The 18574-nt window shown below is 38.2% G+C and overlaps 1 protein-coding gene and 1 non-coding gene across 3 annotated transcripts in view; both read left to right on the top strand.

Moving 5' to 3' along the window:
• The window catches only part of POLA1 (DNA polymerase alpha 1, catalytic subunit), a 195831-nt gene that overhangs the window by 13947 nt on the left and 163310 nt on the right, over positions 1–18574 (top strand). For both annotated transcript variants that reach the window (XM_018084261.2, XM_018084260.2), the window contains exons 12-23: positions 4356–4430; positions 5541–5679; positions 8653–8813; positions 9945–10029; positions 10847–10908; positions 11654–11743; positions 13287–13403; positions 14127–14302; positions 14711–14840; positions 15172–15291; positions 16362–16458; positions 16974–17098. In XM_018084261.2, coding sequence (XP_017939750.1) covers positions 4356–4430; positions 5541–5679; positions 8653–8813; positions 9945–10029; positions 10847–10908; positions 11654–11743; positions 13287–13403; positions 14127–14302; positions 14711–14840; positions 15172–15291; positions 16362–16458; positions 16974–17098 — 1377 coding nt within the window. The remainder of the gene's footprint in view (positions 1–4355; positions 4431–5540; positions 5680–8652; positions 8814–9944; positions 10030–10846; positions 10909–11653; positions 11744–13286; positions 13404–14126; positions 14303–14710; positions 14841–15171; positions 15292–16361; positions 16459–16973; positions 17099–18574) is intronic.
• On the top strand, positions 16681–16811 carry LOC112841337. Its single transcript, XR_003212944.1, has one exon.

The following is an 18574-nucleotide window of genomic DNA, read 5'->3' as shown; positions in this document are numbered from 1 at the left end:
GTTCGTGGGGTTTTTGGAGGATTATTCAAGGAAGTATTACAGTAACTCAGATATTTCAGATTATACAAAATTGATATGAACAATTGGCACCAGATTTGGCCAGGCTTACATCTCTGCAGCAAGGGAGGCATTGTGCTCTCTGCAAGATAATTGTGGAAGTAGTGGGGTTGTCCCATTACCGTGTCCTTTTCTTCTGTTTGTCTCTGAGATACCTGAATTTCCCTGGTTATCTGCCTTATTAATCTGTTTTCCATAAGGAGTCATCTTCCTTTTCATTCCAGTCATACCACCAGAGATGTGTTGTTACACAACCCTTGCATATGTGTTTTCACAGGGGTGTGCAGGGCTCTCAAATTGAAACTATTTGTGCCACTGACCTAAATGAATGCTGCAAAATGTGATCTCTACACAGTTGTACCTGTGTTGTTAAGAGCTTAATGTGCTTTAGAAGAACTCCCCTGCTCTGTGATGTGCAGCCAGTGGTTCACTACTGTGTTGTTAAAGGTTGGTGTTTTGAAAGATTTTAAAAAAGCCAGTGGCCATGTTGCTTAGGTGATGAGAGTGCTCATGAGTAATTCAGAGTAACATGAAGTCTCAGTTTTTGTACAGTACTGTGAAACTGAGAAACTACTCTTCTTGATCATTAGCTAGAAATCGGGAAGGTTACTACCATACCTGTCATGCACCCAGCGTTCAGAATACAGCTTTTTGTGATGATGCAGAGAGGCAGTATTAGTACACTGAGACAAGTTGTTCCCTGTGCATCTTGGCCTTGCCAGCACCCAACTTTGTCCCTGTGAACAGATACACTTGAGCCATATCATTTCCTCCTGCACCTGCTGCTAATTGTAGCTTCAATGGGTTGCACTGCTGCCAAGTTAGCAAGTCTTCACAAATCAATTTGAAAGCAGCCTTACTCCACTTAGGAACTTAGCAGCTAATCACTGCTGCTCATTTCTGCTCTCTGAAGGGCCACTTGAAGGGCAGATTACTCTGCAGCAAAGCATTCATTCACTGCAGTTGTGACCAGACGCTGGTGTAATTGAGCTGAGCTCTGTGGAATAAGGCAGATGAATCACTGCAGCAGACTATTTTTATACTGTGTTCAGCTTGCGTTTGCAACAAGAACTTGTTTGAAGCCTGAGAGGTTGTTGGGTTTTTTTTAATTAGAAAAAAAAAAGGGGGGCACCAGTGATATGTGCTAAAAGCAGTGCATTGCCATCTATTATGTTACAGCTCTGATTTGCTCTTTGTGTGAGGTGCTGCTCTGGCTCAACAGTTCAGGTCTAGGTTTCCATGCTAATCTGCCGTGCTGATCTGGCTTCACAGTGGTGCTCTCCTACCAAGTTATGTTACACTTCTGCTTCCCTGTAACTGTTGATGCCATAGTAGTTTCTGGATTTGCCTGCTTCCTATTTATAGCTCCCCTACCCAGGCTTTGCAGCCTTACAGCTAAAATATTATTTGAGGCAACAAGCTTAGCTGCTGACTGTAGTACCCTGAGGGAGCTGGTGCTGATGCAATTAATTTAAGGAAAAAAATCCAACCATCCAACTCCAATCCCAAATAACTTCAAGTTTACCTAACTCTGCATGTGTTTTTTAATTTCTAAATTTTATTCCCATTTGTAGTGATCTTGGTTTTTCTCATTAAAGTTTCCCTAGTGGTGTATTATGCTGAGTCTTGTGTATAAAGTGCTGAACATAGTACATTTTCCAGTGAAAAATGTGATTTTCAATTTAAGGTGCCTCTAGAAATTCTTCTAGTGAAGTAATGTGCTAGCATAGTTATGGGATAACATAATAATATGTAACAGCAGTGCAGATGGTTTGTACCTGTTACAGGGCATGGCATTTCAGCAGGTGCTACAGCATTGTTGCACAGGGTACTATAATTGTTTGAAAAATTAAGGTAGTTATTCTTAGAAACTGACAAGCTGTGTGTGTTGTGGAAAATCATTATTATTCTTGAAGAAAGCAGAAGTGATACTTAACTTCCAGTAAAGTTGTACTGAACTGCTTTAATGGTCTTTGTTAGAGATGTGTAAACAAACTTGATTACTTTCTAGTAAAACTCAAGTCACTGAAAATGAAAAATACAATAGTGTCATAGAAATTATTCTGTTCAAAGCATATAATAAATTAAACAGCTGGCAGATAGTTGGGAAATCATCTCTCTGAAGTGCTGGCACATTAAAAAATGCAGTGTAAAAGGAGGAGCTGTGTTCAGTTACAGGGGTGCAATCTGATTTGGGATCACAGACGTGGTGGGATAGGATGTGGTTAGGACAGGCTGGGTTGGCAAGGAGGGAGGAGTCCCTTTTGTATGTTAGAGCAATGGGAATGCACGGAGCCCTGCCTGAAGGGGAGCAAAGAGCTGGTCAGGATTAGAGGATGGATTGATGGAGGTGACATCATGGGGAAGAAAGGAAAGCCAAAGCCCCTGTGGAGTTGAATCTTGTGAGGGTGACAAAGAGCAGCAGGAAAGGCTTCTGTAGGTACAGGCAGACTAGGAAAGAGGTGCTGCTGAAAGGGATGGGAGATGTGGTAACACAGGTCATGGAAAAGGCCAAGACACTCAATGTCGTCTTCGCCTTGGTCTTTACTGCTAAGTTCAGCCTTTAGCAATCCCTGACTCCAAGAGACCAGAAGGAAAGCCTGAAGCAAAGAAGACTTGTCCTCAGTGGAGAAGAATCAGTTTAGGGCACGTGTAAACAAATTGGACAAATAAAGGTGCATGGGACCTGGCGGGATCCACCCATGAGTGTGGAGGGAGCTAACCAGTGTCACAACGAGCTTGGGAGTGTTCCATGTGGATTTACAAAGGGGAAATCACGCTTCACCAAGCTGGTAACCTTCTGTGAAGAGATGGACTGGCTTGGTGCACAAGGGAAGAGCAGTGACTGTTGTTTATCTTGACTGTAGTAAGGCTTTCAGTGCTATCTGCCATAGCATCCTCATGGGCAAACTGGTGACGTGTGGGATAGGTAACTGGACAGTGGGGTGGACTGAAAACTGGCTGCACTGCTGGGCTCAAAGTGTTGTGATAGGTTGCACAAAGTCCAGGTGGAGGCCAGTCGCTGGTGGTGCACCCCAAGGGTCAATACTGGATCCAATCCTGCTTAGCATCTGTGTTAATGATTTGGATGATGGCAGAGCACACACTCAACAGGTCTGCAGACAGTACAAAAACAGGAGAAATAGTTGATACATCATATGAATGTGCTGCCATTCAAAGGGACTTCGACATTCCTGACCTACAGGAATCCCATCAAGTTCAAAAAAAGGGAAAAAGTCCTGTACCAGGACTGGAAAAACCTCCGGCACCAGTAGATGTTGGTGGCTGAATGGCTGGAAGGCACCTTTGAGGTGAAGGACATGTTGATCTTGCTAGACATGAGGTTGGACAAGAGCCAGCAATGCACCCTTGCAGCAGAGATGGCCTTGGGCTCTCAGGGCTGTGTGAGGCTGTGCCAGCAAGTGTCAGGATTTGGTCCTTTCCCTTTTGCATCCCTGGTGAGCACTTGGGGATCACTGTGTTCAGCTGAGCTCCCCAGTGTGAGAAATATGTGCACTTAGGGGAGCAAGTCCAGAATAGGACCACAAAGATTATTACAAGGCCTGGAGCATCTGTTATGTGAGGAGAGGCTGAGAGACCTGGGACTGCTCAGCCTGGAGAAGAGAAGGTCCAAGGTGAGGGATTGGTGGTGCAAATATTATTGTTTACAAACATTTGGTGAGCATGAGTAAAGATGATTCTGGCAGACAGGATAAGAGCAGTAGGTACCATTTAAAACACTCAAAATTTATGAGAATATAAAACACTGCTTTACTGTAAGGGAGATTAAGCTCAGGCACAGGTTGCCCAGAGAGGCTGAGGAGTCTCCATCCTTGGGGATATTCAAAAGCTGGCATGAGAGAGCCCTGAGCACCCCCCAGCTCTGAGTAGGCAGCTGGACTAGACAGTCTCTGCAGGTCCCTTCCTATCTCAGGCGTTTTGTGATTTTGTGGAGGTCTGCAGCCACCAGTTCTCATGAGTGTGTCTGAAACCTGTGAATTTAAAGAATGTTCCTGTTTCCGTAGCCACCATGTTTTTTGTTTTGTACTGGCTAGTATACTTGTAAGTCAATTCCATAGAAACTTTTCATGCTAAAAAAACATGCAGAGATTAAATACAGGAGCTAAAACATTCTTAGTATCCTCAGCTGGTTATAATGAGTTGCAAAATTGGTAATAAAAGATCAAGGCCATGATGTTTGAAATGTATGTTTTGGCTGGTCTTTATTTCTTAACTTTCCCTTTGGACAAAATGAATATTTAGTTGAGAGATACTGAAAATATCTTTGTTTTATATAGAAAGTGGAAAAATACTACGCTTTTGAGATTCCGGATGTACCAGCAAAATCTGAATACTTAGAAGTTAAATATTCGGTGAGTACAATTAATCTGACAAAATACTATTACTTACTTTCTTATCTAATTAAGAATTTTATGGTTTTACTAAATAAAAATATTTGCAGGATTTGATCTTTAGTAGCTAGTGGCTGTACCTCTTTTGCAGTGTGCATTTAGTTGCTTGTTATTGTGTAATAATAACAACAAGAAAAAAAGAGGTTAATACCAAAACTTGTGAATTTATTTTTGTTATTCTTTATATGTCAGTTAGTCCTTAACAAAACAGTTCATTACCAGGTTACCTATAACATGGTGATTTGTTAGTGTTCACTCTACTTATGTAAATGAAACATGAGGGAAAAATTTTTTTCCTACAACTGTTGCATTTCTACCAACTTCTCCCTGAATTATTATTTGCTTATTGATTTTTTCACAATCTATATTCCAAATTTTCCTACTTTATTTTTTATCACCTATTGATGTCCATAATCAATTATTCTGCTTGCTTACAAATAGCAGCTGGGTGAGAAAGACTTTTGTTAAGACCTGTAAAAGTGAGCAGCGAAGATGGAAAAATTCCCATGATAACATCAGTAGCTATTCTTTATTAGCAAAAATACTTAATTTGGTTTCAAACATAAGAGACTCAGCAGTCTTGAACCTGTTGGCTTAGTTGCTAGGACAATTCCTTTTTAAATAATTTTTTGTACTGGTTTTAGGTGCAAAAGCAGCATCCCATAGAGATTTGCTAGCTGTTTCAAATTCTTCTTTAGCTATGCAGGAACACTTTAACCAGTCATTATGTGTCCGACAAGATTAAAGCTGTAACTGTCTAATTAAGTTTACAACATGAGCAGTTTCTGTATTAAAATGGTCATTGAACATTGCTGTAGTCTTGGCTGATGTATCCAGTATGGATGAAGAACTTCAGTGTGTTTTTTCATTACTGTCCTGATTTTTAAGTTGAGCCTACAGTGTGACTTCTTCAATTACTGTCAGGTATTACAGGCTATGACTTTGCTTGGGGGAAATGACAGTGATTTCAGGTATTGTGTAGTTTTTTGTTAAGGTCTGTCTGAATAGGGTGTGTCAACCTTGAAGACTTCTGTGGGGTGAAATGACTCACTGCTCTCTGTTACTTATTAGGCTGAACACCCTCGGCTTCCCCAAGATCTGAAAGGGCAAACATTTTCACATGTGTTTGGAGCTAACACCTCTAGCCTGGAACTTCTCTTGATGAGTCAGAAGATCAAAGGACCATGCTGGCTGGAAATAAAAAATCCACGTATGATGATTTGTGTGTGAAATACTTGGTTGCTGGAAAACACATATAATTATAGATCAGGGGGAGGAGGAAATTTAAATTTTACTGATGAATTATCATTTTGTACATTAACCTTGCATTTTATTGGTTTAATTTTCATTATCTAGTACAAATTGGAACTTATTCTTCCTTTTTTTCTGACAGCTATCTGTATAAAGTTGTACACTGTACAGATGAGATTATAACTTTGAATGGTAGTAAGAGGGATCTGTGTAGTGCCTGGCAGCTGCTCTTTGGTGCATAACCTAATGCCATGTACTAAGCTGAACTTAGTTGGCTAGGGAATTATTAATCTTTCTACTCTTGATCATTTAAGATCCATTTTTTTTTTCTGCAGGTGTATCTTTTTAAGAACAAACTGCTGCTGGATGGCTTTCTTCTTTGTGTCTTAGGGTTTTTTTTTTTTCTGACATTTGGAAAAGTTTGTAGTGCGGAGCTCTTTCGGTTTTAAATCCTTTCTCCCTCATGAGTGACATGCACGACTTACACGTGGTTATGCCACTTCATTCTGACTTGGTTACAGCCCTTTATTCAATGTGTGTTGCATATTCCAAAAACATAGGGATATTTATCATACTGGACAAAACTACATCTATTACTGCAATCTCCTTGGGGCTCTTCCAGTGCAGAATTGACCATATGAGTGACTGACACCAGGAGGATTCTCCTCTGCTGCAGCTTGCTCAGTTACTGACAAAGCTGATACCACTAAGAATTTGGAGCTGGAATGGAGAAGACAAATCCCTGACTGCCAAAAGAAGGATTAGCTGTGATGGGTTTTCCACCCAACATTGGCAAGCATCAGTGTACTTTCTCATATTGATTTTAAAGGCCTAAGGGTGGTTTTTCATCTGCACTCTTTCCCCAAGAATTGACTTCATATTTCTTTGGCTTTTTCTTTCTTCACATGAGGAGTCCAGAGCTGTTTTGTTCCTCATATCCAGTATGCCAGAAGTTAGGGAAATGATAACCAGTGGTTTAGGCAATATTCAATTTTAGTTAATGCTGATGTGTATCTCCCCTTAGAACTACCTTGCCTGAGCTCAGATACTGATTCCATATCAGACCTAAATGGCAATCTGAGGCAGCTCTTTTTTTCCACTCCCACATCTGTATTAGAGCCCTCAGGTTCCAGAGACAGTCTCTGTCTTGGTATCAGAATTACTCATTTCAAAACTGTCCTGCTCACTCTGTTGAAAACTGACTGTTAAGCTGACTGGTTATATTTATGCAAATTTCTGTTAATGCACTGGATTTTATGCCCCAAAGCTGTTTTTTTTTTTTGTTTTGTTTTGTTTTTGTTTTGTTTTTGATTTTTGTTTTGTTTTGTTTGCTTGTTTTTAAGTTGTTATGTGTTTTTTGTGGGAGGTGTCTAATTTATCAGAAGAGTCTTGCTTTCTTATGTGGCTTCCCTTACACACTTCCCATAGAGGATAAGAAATATACCTGGAAAGTTTAGAGTAAACAAGTCCCAAACCATTTGAAAAGACTTGCACAACTTCTTTAAAACATGTCACCAGTATTCATTATGAAGCTGTCTTTGCAGTTGAGTACCAATGCTAGGTGGCACCAGAGCTTTTCTAGAGCAGCAGTCTCCAGTCTTGCAACCACTGTCAGTAAAAAATCGAGCATTACTCCCAGTATATAGAGAGTTATTTATAGGTTGTATACATGTACTACTGTAAAAATATGTTATATATATATATTATAAATTAAACACAAAAATAGGAATTAAAAAGGATGAGTTATGTAAAATAATGACCTTTTAAAGTATTTTATTTGTTAATGTTACAGAAAATATTTTCTTACCACACTCCAGTGGATTGTCTTGTGGACCCCATTTTTGGAGACCACTGCTTTATAGAGTGCTAGTTGAAGCTCTGGGTGTTAAGATGTTTGAGATCAAAGCAGGAAGGTCTTAAGCAGTTGATTGGCTGTCTTCCTTTGGAGAGATCGTCCGTGTTTTATATATTAAGATATTTTAGTCAGCTACCTATTTGCATTTAGAGCAAGAATAATGAGAGAAGGTAAAATAAGTGGGTTTCCAGAGAGGGTCAGAGTTTTCAGGGAGTAAGATAAGTAGGTCTAACAACAGCTGACTTCAAAAGGTTAATCTGTGAGAAATACAACCTTTGCTTCTTTCTGCTGTAGTGAGTTACCTCATCAGCATCTTTTATGAATGATCCCTTTTGTTTTTTAAAGCAAGCAAAAAATACAGACCAAAAAATTCTCAAATGATAATGGAAGGTAGACTTGTCTTTTTTTTGTCCATCCAATTTTTTAGCTCTTATACACTTTAAATAGCTTTCTGTGGTCTGTATTACATTTTAGGATGCCTTACACTGCCAGGGTAGGATGAACTCTTGTACAAAATCTACCATCTCTTTATTTCTGTAATTGTGTTTTGGAAGGACTATATCTAAAACAATTAATTATGTGGTGCATTTCAGTCAGTCAAAAGTTCTTGTTCAAGAACTCAGTCAAAACTCTTTTGATTAGCACTGTGGCTGCCTTTTCTCTAGCATTTGAAAGATTTCTTGAACATTCTTTCATTTCACTTGTATTAATTTAATTTTTTATGAAACCTTCTCCCTTTGAATGGACTACAAGATTAGATGCTAAGAGGTGATATGTTAATTTATGTGGAGTTATGCTCACTTGGCTTATACCTTTCTGTACTATGACTGTGTGAAGCTGCCTGAAGTATTTTTTTGCATTGTGCATCTTCCTGACCTTGATCCAAATATTCCCTCTCTTATTTGTGGTTAAAGAGCTCGTGCTGACAGGGGAGTCAGGGCCCAGGGAGTTACCAGAAATTGGGCAGGATTAGTGTGGGTCTTGGACTATTCCACAAGGGCAAAACATTGAAAGGGTGTGCTCTGTGCAGTTCTGTGGTTCCCAGAAGAATGAAGGTGGCTTGTGTTGTTTCTTCAGAGCCTTCGAATCAGTCGGTCAGCTGGTGTAAAGTGGAGGCTGTGGCCATGAAGCCTGGCTTGGTCAATGTGGCTAAAGATCTTTCTCTTCCTCCTCCTCCTCTGGTGGTCATGTCCTTCAGCATGAAAACCACTCAGAACCCAAAGACTCACCAGAATGAGGTAAGTAATCTGCTCTCACTTTGGTTTGGCTTTGTTTTGTTCTTCAGCGTATACTAAAAAGTTTTCTAAGGCTTGGAGGAGCTTCATGTGATAAAACATGTTTAAATATATTTACTGTTGAATAAAGTTTCTCTACTGTGGGCTTTTCAAAGAAATTTCTACTGGGGTTTCACGAGCATGACAGCTATGGGTTAGGGGGCCTGTTTGGTGGCAATATTTACTGTGACAGTGGATCCTACGTATGTTTTCCAGCCTTCTGTTTTGTCTGATGTGCCTCTTAATTATAAGACTGTCTCAGAACACCTGTTAATGGATTTTTTTTTTTAAAGTATCATTTATTTATTTATTTAGGTAGAGTTAATCATAGGCTCTAGGTAAAATGACTGGGTTTTTCTGCTGATAAAACTCATTTTAAAATGAGAATTTGGTCTTGATCTTACGGCACCTACCATTCTGCTATGAGATCTTTTCTCAGAAAGGAGGAGAGCTGTGGCTGGCCTCTCTGAGTTGTGAATTGCAGATCCCAGTACATACTAAGGCACATTTATCTTTTTTCTTTTTTTTTTTTTTTTAACATGACGTACCCAAGGTACCAACAGGACTCTAATTAGCAATAGGCTTTAAAGGCTGTCTGCTTTGTCTTCTATTGGGTTTTCCTGGACACTGTCTGGGGAGCCAGGACATCCTGCCAGCAAAGCTAATGGGTTCCAAATGCTGAATCCTCTTGGCTGCTTGGCAATGTTGACTGCTTACTTGGGGGCAACCCTTCCTGAGGAAAGGCTTCTCTGCCTTGCTCACATCTCCCCTGCACTCCATAGGGAACCTTTTAAATTGTGGTATCTGTTCAGATTCAGAGCAAAAACTGATAGGAGAAGTTTTCCCAAATGAATTATTTTGCATCTGAAATTTCTAAGATAATCATTTAGGGGGAAATTCTGCTTTATTTTTCTTGAGATCAATTGACAACTTTTTTTCTTTTTAACTATTTGTAGTTGGAATTAATTTTAAAAAGATCTGTTGTGGAAACAAGAGAAAAGATGAGGAAACTTATAAAAAAAGGAGGAAGAATAGTAGTCATATTGATAGTAGTCATATTTATGAAGTTGTGTATTCTGTATCTCCTTGGTATAGGTTGTGGCTCTTGCAGCTCTGGTTCATCAGAAATTTCCTTTGGATAAGGCTGCACCTCAGCCTCCTTTTCAGACACACTTCTGTGGTATGTACTTGGAACAGCTTATGAGTAAAAAAAAAATTAATTCTGAGGTTTTTATTTTTTTGTGTGTTTTTGTTTTTTGGTTGTGGGGCAGGGGGTTATTTATTTATTTATCTATTTATGTATTTATTTATTTTTAATTTTTACTACATTCTGTCACTCCAGCAATAGTGGCTTAGAGTAGATAAGTGATGAAGTTTCAGCTCCCAGGCAGGCTTTTCTCCTCATTTTTAATTTCACTGGTTACCAACTTTTTATCCAAGACTTAATTGAAAAAAATCTTAGTTCGAGATGATGCAAAGTAACACTACTCTATACAGTTTCCTATAATTTTTATTGGTTTTGCTTCATCGTGTGTCTTTTTACTTTCTCCACCCATTAATTTAGACCATTTATTTACTGTCACTTACTTATTTTTCAGTTTAGTTCTTCTGAACAGAATTAAAAAATTAAACGTCACAATTATGTTTAAACAAGTTTTCTTAGGAAAATAAAAATCTTGCAGCAGTGTCCTTGTAGTAATATCAGCTAAACCTTGAGATTCACTGATTGGAAGTGATGAAGTGCTGAATGCTCATGAGAGGAAGTTCTTCAGGAGCTGTGGACCATAGTTATAATCTCCAATGATAACCTCAAATATGACTGATTAAGACTGTTTAATGCTTTACTAATTACCTGTCTTTAGATAACCAAGTATTCATATAAAGCTTTTTAGAGTTAGAGGTCAGTTTTTCTTGGTTCCCTTTGTTGTGAGTGGGTGCTTACTGGGAGGGTACAATGAAGAACTTGTATGTAAGAACAAATATCACTTCTTTTGCAGCTGTTTCCAAACCAAATGATTGCATTTTTCCTTATGACTTCAAAGAAGCTATTAAAAAGAAGGTAATTTCATTTTTTTTTAGCCTTCTTGTTGCAGTACCTTATAGGTTATGATCTTCATGGTGCTTTTGGCAAGTTGTGAAGAGAATTATTCAAAGGAATGGCATGATTATTTTATTGGTTTTTCACTTTGCAAACCTAAATCCAGGTATTTATTCTGTTTTGCTTGTAAAAACAGAGTTGGGTGCTCTGTGTGATTCAGTATTGCTGCTAATTGTGCTCTTAGAATAGGTGGGGAGTTAGGAGAGTTGGAAAGGTTTTTCAAAGAGACTAACATTGTGATTCATTTTCATTATACCTGACTTTGTACTCATAGTAAACTGGGAGGATTTGTTTCATCTTTTCGTGGAGAGTAAAATCTGTCAAAATTTATAAGACATACTTTCTAAAGGGCAGTGGAAGAGCTGACAGAATAATAAAGTTAGCCATTTTTGTTTTGCCTCTATTTCTCTGTGATCTTAAGCCTGTGAGTGAAGGATGCATATGGAGCATTTTCCTGGTGTGCTTGATTCTTAGGAGGCTCTTAAAATATCACTAGACACCTGCATACAAAAGTAGAATGGAAAAAAGCCTCTGAGAAAAGCTTTCTATGTCTATGGGGGTGAGAAAAAAAAATCCTTGAATTATAGAATGAAAGGGAGAGCTCTGTGGTGCTTTATTATTGTCTTGTAACTAGTAGGGGAGAGGAGATGTTTCCATTTTAAACTTATTGGGTCACTGAAATCAGGTGCTCTCTTGCTTCTTTTAGAATGCTAAAATAGAAATCGCTGCAACAGAGAGAACACTGCTGGGATTTTTCCTGGCGAAGATTCACAAAATTGACCCAGATGTTGTTGTGGTGAGTAGTTCTGAGACTTTGAGAGTTAAATTAAAGCATATTGTCAGTTGGTCAGCTTTGTTCTTTTTCTTTTGTCCTCTTACACGTTTTTTAATGTTTGTCTTAGACTGCTTTATGAATTGAGTTTGCTTATAAGACGGCAGGGATATTTTGATACAAAGATGATACAGAATTTTCCCTGACAGTGTTTTATACATCCTGTTATTTCCTGTAATAGCTAAAATAGGCAGTATTTCCACAATACCTGAAACAAATATTTTTTTCTTTACTCAGGAAGACAAAACACGACAAAAAAACTCTGACTTTCTAGAAAAATGGGAACTCTTGGTAGACTTAAGAGTCTGTTTCAGTTCAGATGCTCATATAATTTGTGTTACCATTTAGATTGTGTTTATGCTGTAAACCAAAATGATAACCTATACAAATCTGTGGGATCTGAGCAAAGTTTTTTAATAAGCATTCTTATGTTTTCTACCGTGTAGCTGAGGATTTATTACAATTACTCATTTTCTCCTTTTGTTATTTTTAATTACTGTACAGTCCTGAGTTTCACTTACTAAAGTTTTGAGGACAATTTGAAGTTGGTTATAAATCTGAGGTGGTTACACACAACTTGTTATTCTTCTGTAGGTAAATACAAATGATTAAGTGGTGGGAATACGATGGAAAGAGCAGTCAGATTCCTGATGTTTTCAGCTCGCTGCAGCTGGTATCCAGTATTTGCCCTATGACCTAAGCTTCCTGGTGGTTATGGGAAGGAACTGGGGGGCAACACTGCAATCAGTGGTTTAAAATTGAGGATGCCAATAGTAGGGGTGTGAGATCTTCTGTCCTGAAAACAGCAGAGCTGTGTTAGTGCAGTTTAATTTGCACCTGGTTTAATGAATGCTGTTGAAATGCTGCTGCTCGTTTTAAGGAGTTGCTTCCATAGCACAGTCTTGCACTGCACAGAGATACCTGGTAGAGTGGACCTGCAGTTCCTGGTGACTGACTCATGTTCATCAGGGTAGCATTTTGCTTTCAGCTCAGGTTACAGACCAGTGTTATCAATGTCCTTAGCATTGTTTAAAATACTACTGGAGTGCTTTGGTATGTAAATATTGGTTGCAAGGTCTTCCTGTCCAGATTTAACAGCTATGCCCGTTGTAGTGTCAAAGGGAAAAATTACATTATTTTGATGTAACTATTGCATCTTTCATGGATGGAGACAAAAGGAATTACTCTTAGCTTAAGTTTATATGCTCTGTGAAGAATGTTGTGGGTTTTTTCTATAAAGCTTTAAATCCTAATGTCTGCTATCAAAGCATAAAGCTATGAGCCAGCTATAGAGCTGATTTTGGTATTCTGCTGAACAGCATTGTTAGTGTTAAGACTAATGAGTACTGTTGATGAACGTTCTCTTAGAAAGTGCTTTCTGTGAGAGAGATAATGCCATCAATTAGTTGGAAAAAACCTCAAAGGGCAAAGGAATACTGAGTGTGTGGAAGTAAGTCTTTCAATTTGCATTTGTTGTAACCTTTTTTGTTATTTTTTCTGCTTCAAGGGTCATAATATTTATGGATTTGATTTGGAAGTGCTGCTTCAAAGAATTAATTTGTGCAAAGTCCCTCACTGGTCCAAGATAGGTCGACTGAGGAGGTCTAACATGCCAAAGCTTGGGGTAATAAGATTGCTTAAGTCTTTTAAGCCCCTTTATGTTGTGTGTGATTAAAAATGAATTAATTTTTCTGAGGAATTGTAAATGTGACACTGACGTATTTTGACTGTTGGTCATGCTGAATTTCATGTGTCCCAGATCAGAAATTGAGTGTTTATATGACTTTTATTACAGTAATAGGCTAAACTGATTTTCGAGTTAGGCTAATTTAGTTTACTTATCTCAGCTAGATGATGGTAATGACAGATTAATTGCAATAGTCTTTACTGTAACAGTCTTTGTCTGCTGTAACTGTAAAATGAGAAAATGCAGTTTGGATTGATGGGTGAATCATCCCATAGAGAACTGCTAAGTTAATTCTGTAGTTCTTAGTCTGTATTTGTTCAGAGGACATTGTGTGAGGCTTGGAGCACTGAAGTGCTGAACGTGGCTGTGTTCTTGCGTGTTCCCATTATTCCTTGAGGCCAAGATGGTGAAATCTAACTAGTAATGAGAGTTAAGTATCTATTTCTTAACATTCTTATACTGAAAGATACCATGGATTCCTTTAGGGCATCATTGTAAGTCTTGAGTATTTTAATCGTATTTAGTAGAGCATTAGAGTATTTAGTGACCAACTGACTTGACTGAGCCCTGTAAACATATGTTGTGGCTAGATGATTTTTTGCTGATGATTGCACGTTTAATTTTGCTTGGGTTTTTCTCTCCTTGTGTGATATGGTTAAGGGTCGAGGAGGGTTTGCTGAAAGGAGTGCTGCCTGCGGTCGAATGATCTGTGATGTAGAAATTTCTGCCAAGGAATTAATTCGTTGCAAAAGTTACCATTTGTCTGAACTGGTCCATCAGATTTTGAAAACAGAGAGGGTAACAATTCTACCTGAGGAAATTCGAAATATGTACAGGTATGTTGCTGATTGGGGTTTTCAGTCCTCCACTGGAAAGTAGCAGATCTGGTTTCCCAGCATAAAATTTTATGCTTGCTTACTTCATTTGTCATGTAGATGCTGACTTAGCACACTGGTATTTGAAAAGTTAAATACTATTGTATCATTATGTTACAATGTTTCAAGCCACTTGTGTGTGGTGGTTTATTACCTGTGAAGCAAATCGATTTGTCAGAACATTGATATAGATACACTAATAGGTTATGCAAGCTTGAGTTTTGGGTTGGCTTTTCAATTACAAGAGCTTGCTGTATAATTCAGCACTGGTGTGCTACAGGTACCCTGTGTTCTGTACAGCATATAGGTCTAAACTACTACAAAGGAGGCTGATTTTACTTTGTTAGGCCATGCTCCTTCTTTTCTCAGTGATTCTCCTCGCTTGCTGTTCATGCTGGAAAACACCTGGACAGATGCCAAGTTCATTCTCCAGATCATGTGTGAGCTGAATGTTCTGCCACTGGCTCTTCAGATAACAAACATCTCTGGGAATGTCATGGTACATTTTCATTACTTTCTGCCCTCCTCCCTTTTCCCTCCTCCAAACAGTTCCATGTTTTCTGTGTTTAATTTGCTAGGCTTAATTTCTAAACACTAGTTGAGAATATATGATGCCATAAATTTTTTTCTGTGACGAGTGGGGGAGTTCAATGTTCTTATCAGGTAATAATGTAAAACTTTCTTGAAAATACCACATTTGAGTTTTGTGCGTGGTGGTGATACAGAATGTTGAGTGAACTTAAATAGTTCAAGGACATTGCCTAGTCTGCTTTATGATGTCAGTGTTTTCTCTGCTTTGCTTTGAGTTCTTTTTTTGCCCCTCTCTTTAGTCGAGGACAATGATGGGCGGACGATCTGAACGTAATGAGTTCCTGCTGCTTCATGCATTCCATGAAAAGGACTACATAGTGCCAGACAAACAAGCTTTTAAAAAGCCTGTGCAGAAGCTGGTGGGTCCAGTTTTTCTCCTTCCAAGGATTTTTATTAAAAAGTTAAAAAAATTCTATCTTTTTTGTATTACTGTTCTGTGAGAGCACAAGGAACCCCAAATGTACATTAGATACAACTTAATGTTACAGCATATGCTTAGTTAAAATACTTTTTTTTTTGTTGACTTGATAATGAGAGTGGGACAGTGTAACAGCTTTTCCGTTGTGTTACAGATCTATGGAAACTCAATTGTTCTGTTAGTTTAAAATAAGCCAAGTACTTGACTGTGTAGGGAAACAGTAAAGATAATCTGTGTTGCTTAATAGATGCACTTAAAATTATTTTGATGATGAACAATATTTCGAGTATGATTTGTTTTATGGGTAAAATATCCAAAGATATCAAAAGAAATTCCTTTGAGTAATACCAGTGTAAATAATATTTATAGAAACATCCATTTGTTTTGTTAGTAAACAAATTGAAATTTGAGAAAGTACTTGTATTGCACTATATTTTGCCTCTTAGTTTTACTTTTATATAAGTTCAACAGCAAATTCCAAAGCAATGTTTTCTTGATTGTATTGTTTCATCAAAGCTGGAATTTTCAGTGATTTAGAATAGAATTGAACAACCAGCAGAAAAAATCTTACTACTATTTAACAAATAACAGGATACTTTTTAGGTCAGTAATAATGTTTTTATTTGTTTTATTAAAACCCAACCATTCTGTTTCAAAAAAACAACATTGTAATTGGGCAATCATATGACTTCTGGGTCATGAATTGATTTTTTTCCTAGTGTTGACCTTTACAACCAGCTGGAAAATGCATACTAGTGCCATGTTGCATGATGACAATACCTTAAGGTCTCTTATTAGCAGTTTGTTCCTATCAGAGTTGGTTTGAATGCTGTTTTGACATGTAGAGAGCTTTAATAAGGATCAGGATGAAAACACCATGTTTTGCATGTGTTTTAAAAGGAACTCTCTGCACTGGCTCCCAAATTCATATTTGATTTGCCAAAAATAACTCGTCTAAGATTATAGAAATCTTAGAGACTAGATAATGACTTTTTTAAATGCCAAATGTAGGTGGATGAAGATGAGGATCTTGAAGATCAGAATAAATCAAATATAGGGAAAAAGAAAGCAGCATATACTGGGGGCTTAGTCTTGGATCCCAAAGTCGGTAAGATGTGGCAATTTTCTTTCTTCTATGAAGATAGAGACAGGTAGATTATATTAATGCAGAGAGATTGCAGTGGGGAATCCGTGCATCTTCTGGGAGTTTGGTGTGGTGGTCGTGGGACTGGGGGGAGATGTCATTGCACACAACAAAATTCCCAACACTGATTGTGGAATTGCTGGTTTTGAGGAATTAGGACTATGTATATGTGTATAAATTTTCTAATGGACACTTAAGTTTTCTTTCAGTTTCTCCTCTCTGTGGGGAAAACTGTACAAGTGTCCTATAGTAACACAGAAGCTATCTGTTCAGCTCTGGTGAGTTAACGGGGTTGGATCGTTCCACTTCTGACAGCTTTCTGTGATGGGTAGTGGTGCATCTCAACAGCTGCTTTAAGGGATTTAGATTATGGAAATGTGGTACAGTGTGTTATTGTCACTTACATATTAATCGTGGAGTTGTATGGAGTCCTCCGGGTGACTGAGTAATTATGACTTTTGTTTTAAACTCTGTTTTAGGTTTTTATGACAAGTTTATTTTGCTTCTCGACTTCAACAGCTTGTACCCATCGATTATCCAAGAGTTTAACATCTGCTTTACCACAGTGCAGAGACTGTCATCAGAAGCACAGAAAAGGGCTGAGGTTCGTGTGCTTTAACTTGTGGCTTAAGTTGCACCGTCTTAACTTCAGTGTGTTTTCTGTGAATCAGCTCTTTAAAAAACTTGTTTTCCACTATTTTTTTGCCCCCTCTCACACATAAAAAGTGATTCATGTTTAGAGATGCGTCATATTAAGTTTGGGTTGGGACTTTTTCAGTATTTAATGTCTCTCACCTTCCTTTCTGTAATACTCATATAGAATCTTGGTAAGTTCTCTCCCATCTAGTCTTGGTAACCTCATGAAACAAGTTTTTGCTTTTCAGCCACATGTCCTCCTAGCAGGTTCTGAGCCACTTGACCAGTTTCATCAGAACTTGGTAGAAGCTTCCAAAAGTTAGTTGCCATAGAATTCATGCAAACATATCTGAATGAGGGAGACAAAAGTCTCATGGTTCTGTCTACAGGAAAGAATACGATGGGAGCTCAAGCCTTATTAGACATCAGGAAAATTATATGTGTGTCTTGGGGGGTGATGACTATGTCAGCTGTGGTACTAGCTTCACAAACATTCATACTGTTTAACACAGCATTAAACTGTATTAAACACAACCTGAAGGTGTAGTTCCACTGTTTTCTAAACAGCTATGTTGGCTCTGGCTTATCCGTGGCTGGAGATTCTCATTTCCTCAGCTGTGCTGAAACAGTTGTTGTTGGAGCTGTGTTGTAAACTGAAGCAGTGAGCTTGTCAGGTCTAAAGGTTAAACATTGAGGCTTTTATTTTTAAGTGCTATCAGCTCACTGGTTGGAATTAGTTAGTCCCATAATGACTGAAATATCTGTACCGTATCAGAGAGGAGGAGATAAGTATGCAGAATTCTGTCAGTAAGTTCCTCCAAGCTCTCTGTGGATTTTCCCTGCTTTTTGAAGTGTGCTTCAAGCTGAAGCAGCTCATTTTGGTTTCTATCACTGTATGATATTTATTGAGGCTTTGGTGTAATTTCTTGTTACAGTTCTTCCCAGACTGCTTTACTAAACTTGCCGACCTCATAATGTCTCTGTTGCCCTTCTTTGTACATTTCTGTCTCCTCCATTGTGTTTGAAATTTCTTTCCATTTTCACTGATCAACCATTTCTTCAGTTATGCTAAGAAAAAGAAGAATATGTGCTTTCTCCTAAATTGTTGTTTTGCTATAATCAAAAGTTGCTTGGGGTGGAGTTTTTGTTCTGTTGCTATGGTGGATTTCTCTTTTGTCAGTTATATCATTCAAAGTATCAGTTCCACAGAGCATGTGCCCCATTTGACAGTTCTGAACACCAACAGTAATTATGTGATAATAAAAAAGGTGTGGATTTTATCCAACACGGAAAGAATTGCTTCTTTATATTTTTCTGTCTGTCTTTCTGTCTGTCTGTCTTTCTGTCTGTCTTTCTGTCTATCTGTCTTTCTGTCTATCTGTCTGTCTGTCTGTCTTTCTGTCTTTCTGTCTTTCTGTCTTTCTGTCTTTCTGTCTTTCTGTCT

This window comes from Manacus vitellinus, unplaced genomic scaffold (assembly GCF_001715985.3).
Source record: "Manacus vitellinus isolate BGI_N305 unplaced genomic scaffold, ASM171598v3 scaffold_7_pilon, whole genome shotgun sequence".
Lineage (NCBI taxonomy): Eukaryota > Metazoa > Chordata > Aves > Passeriformes > Pipridae > Manacus > Manacus vitellinus.
The sequence above is the reverse complement of the archived record's forward strand: the minus strand, read 5'-3'. Positions and strand labels throughout refer to the sequence as shown.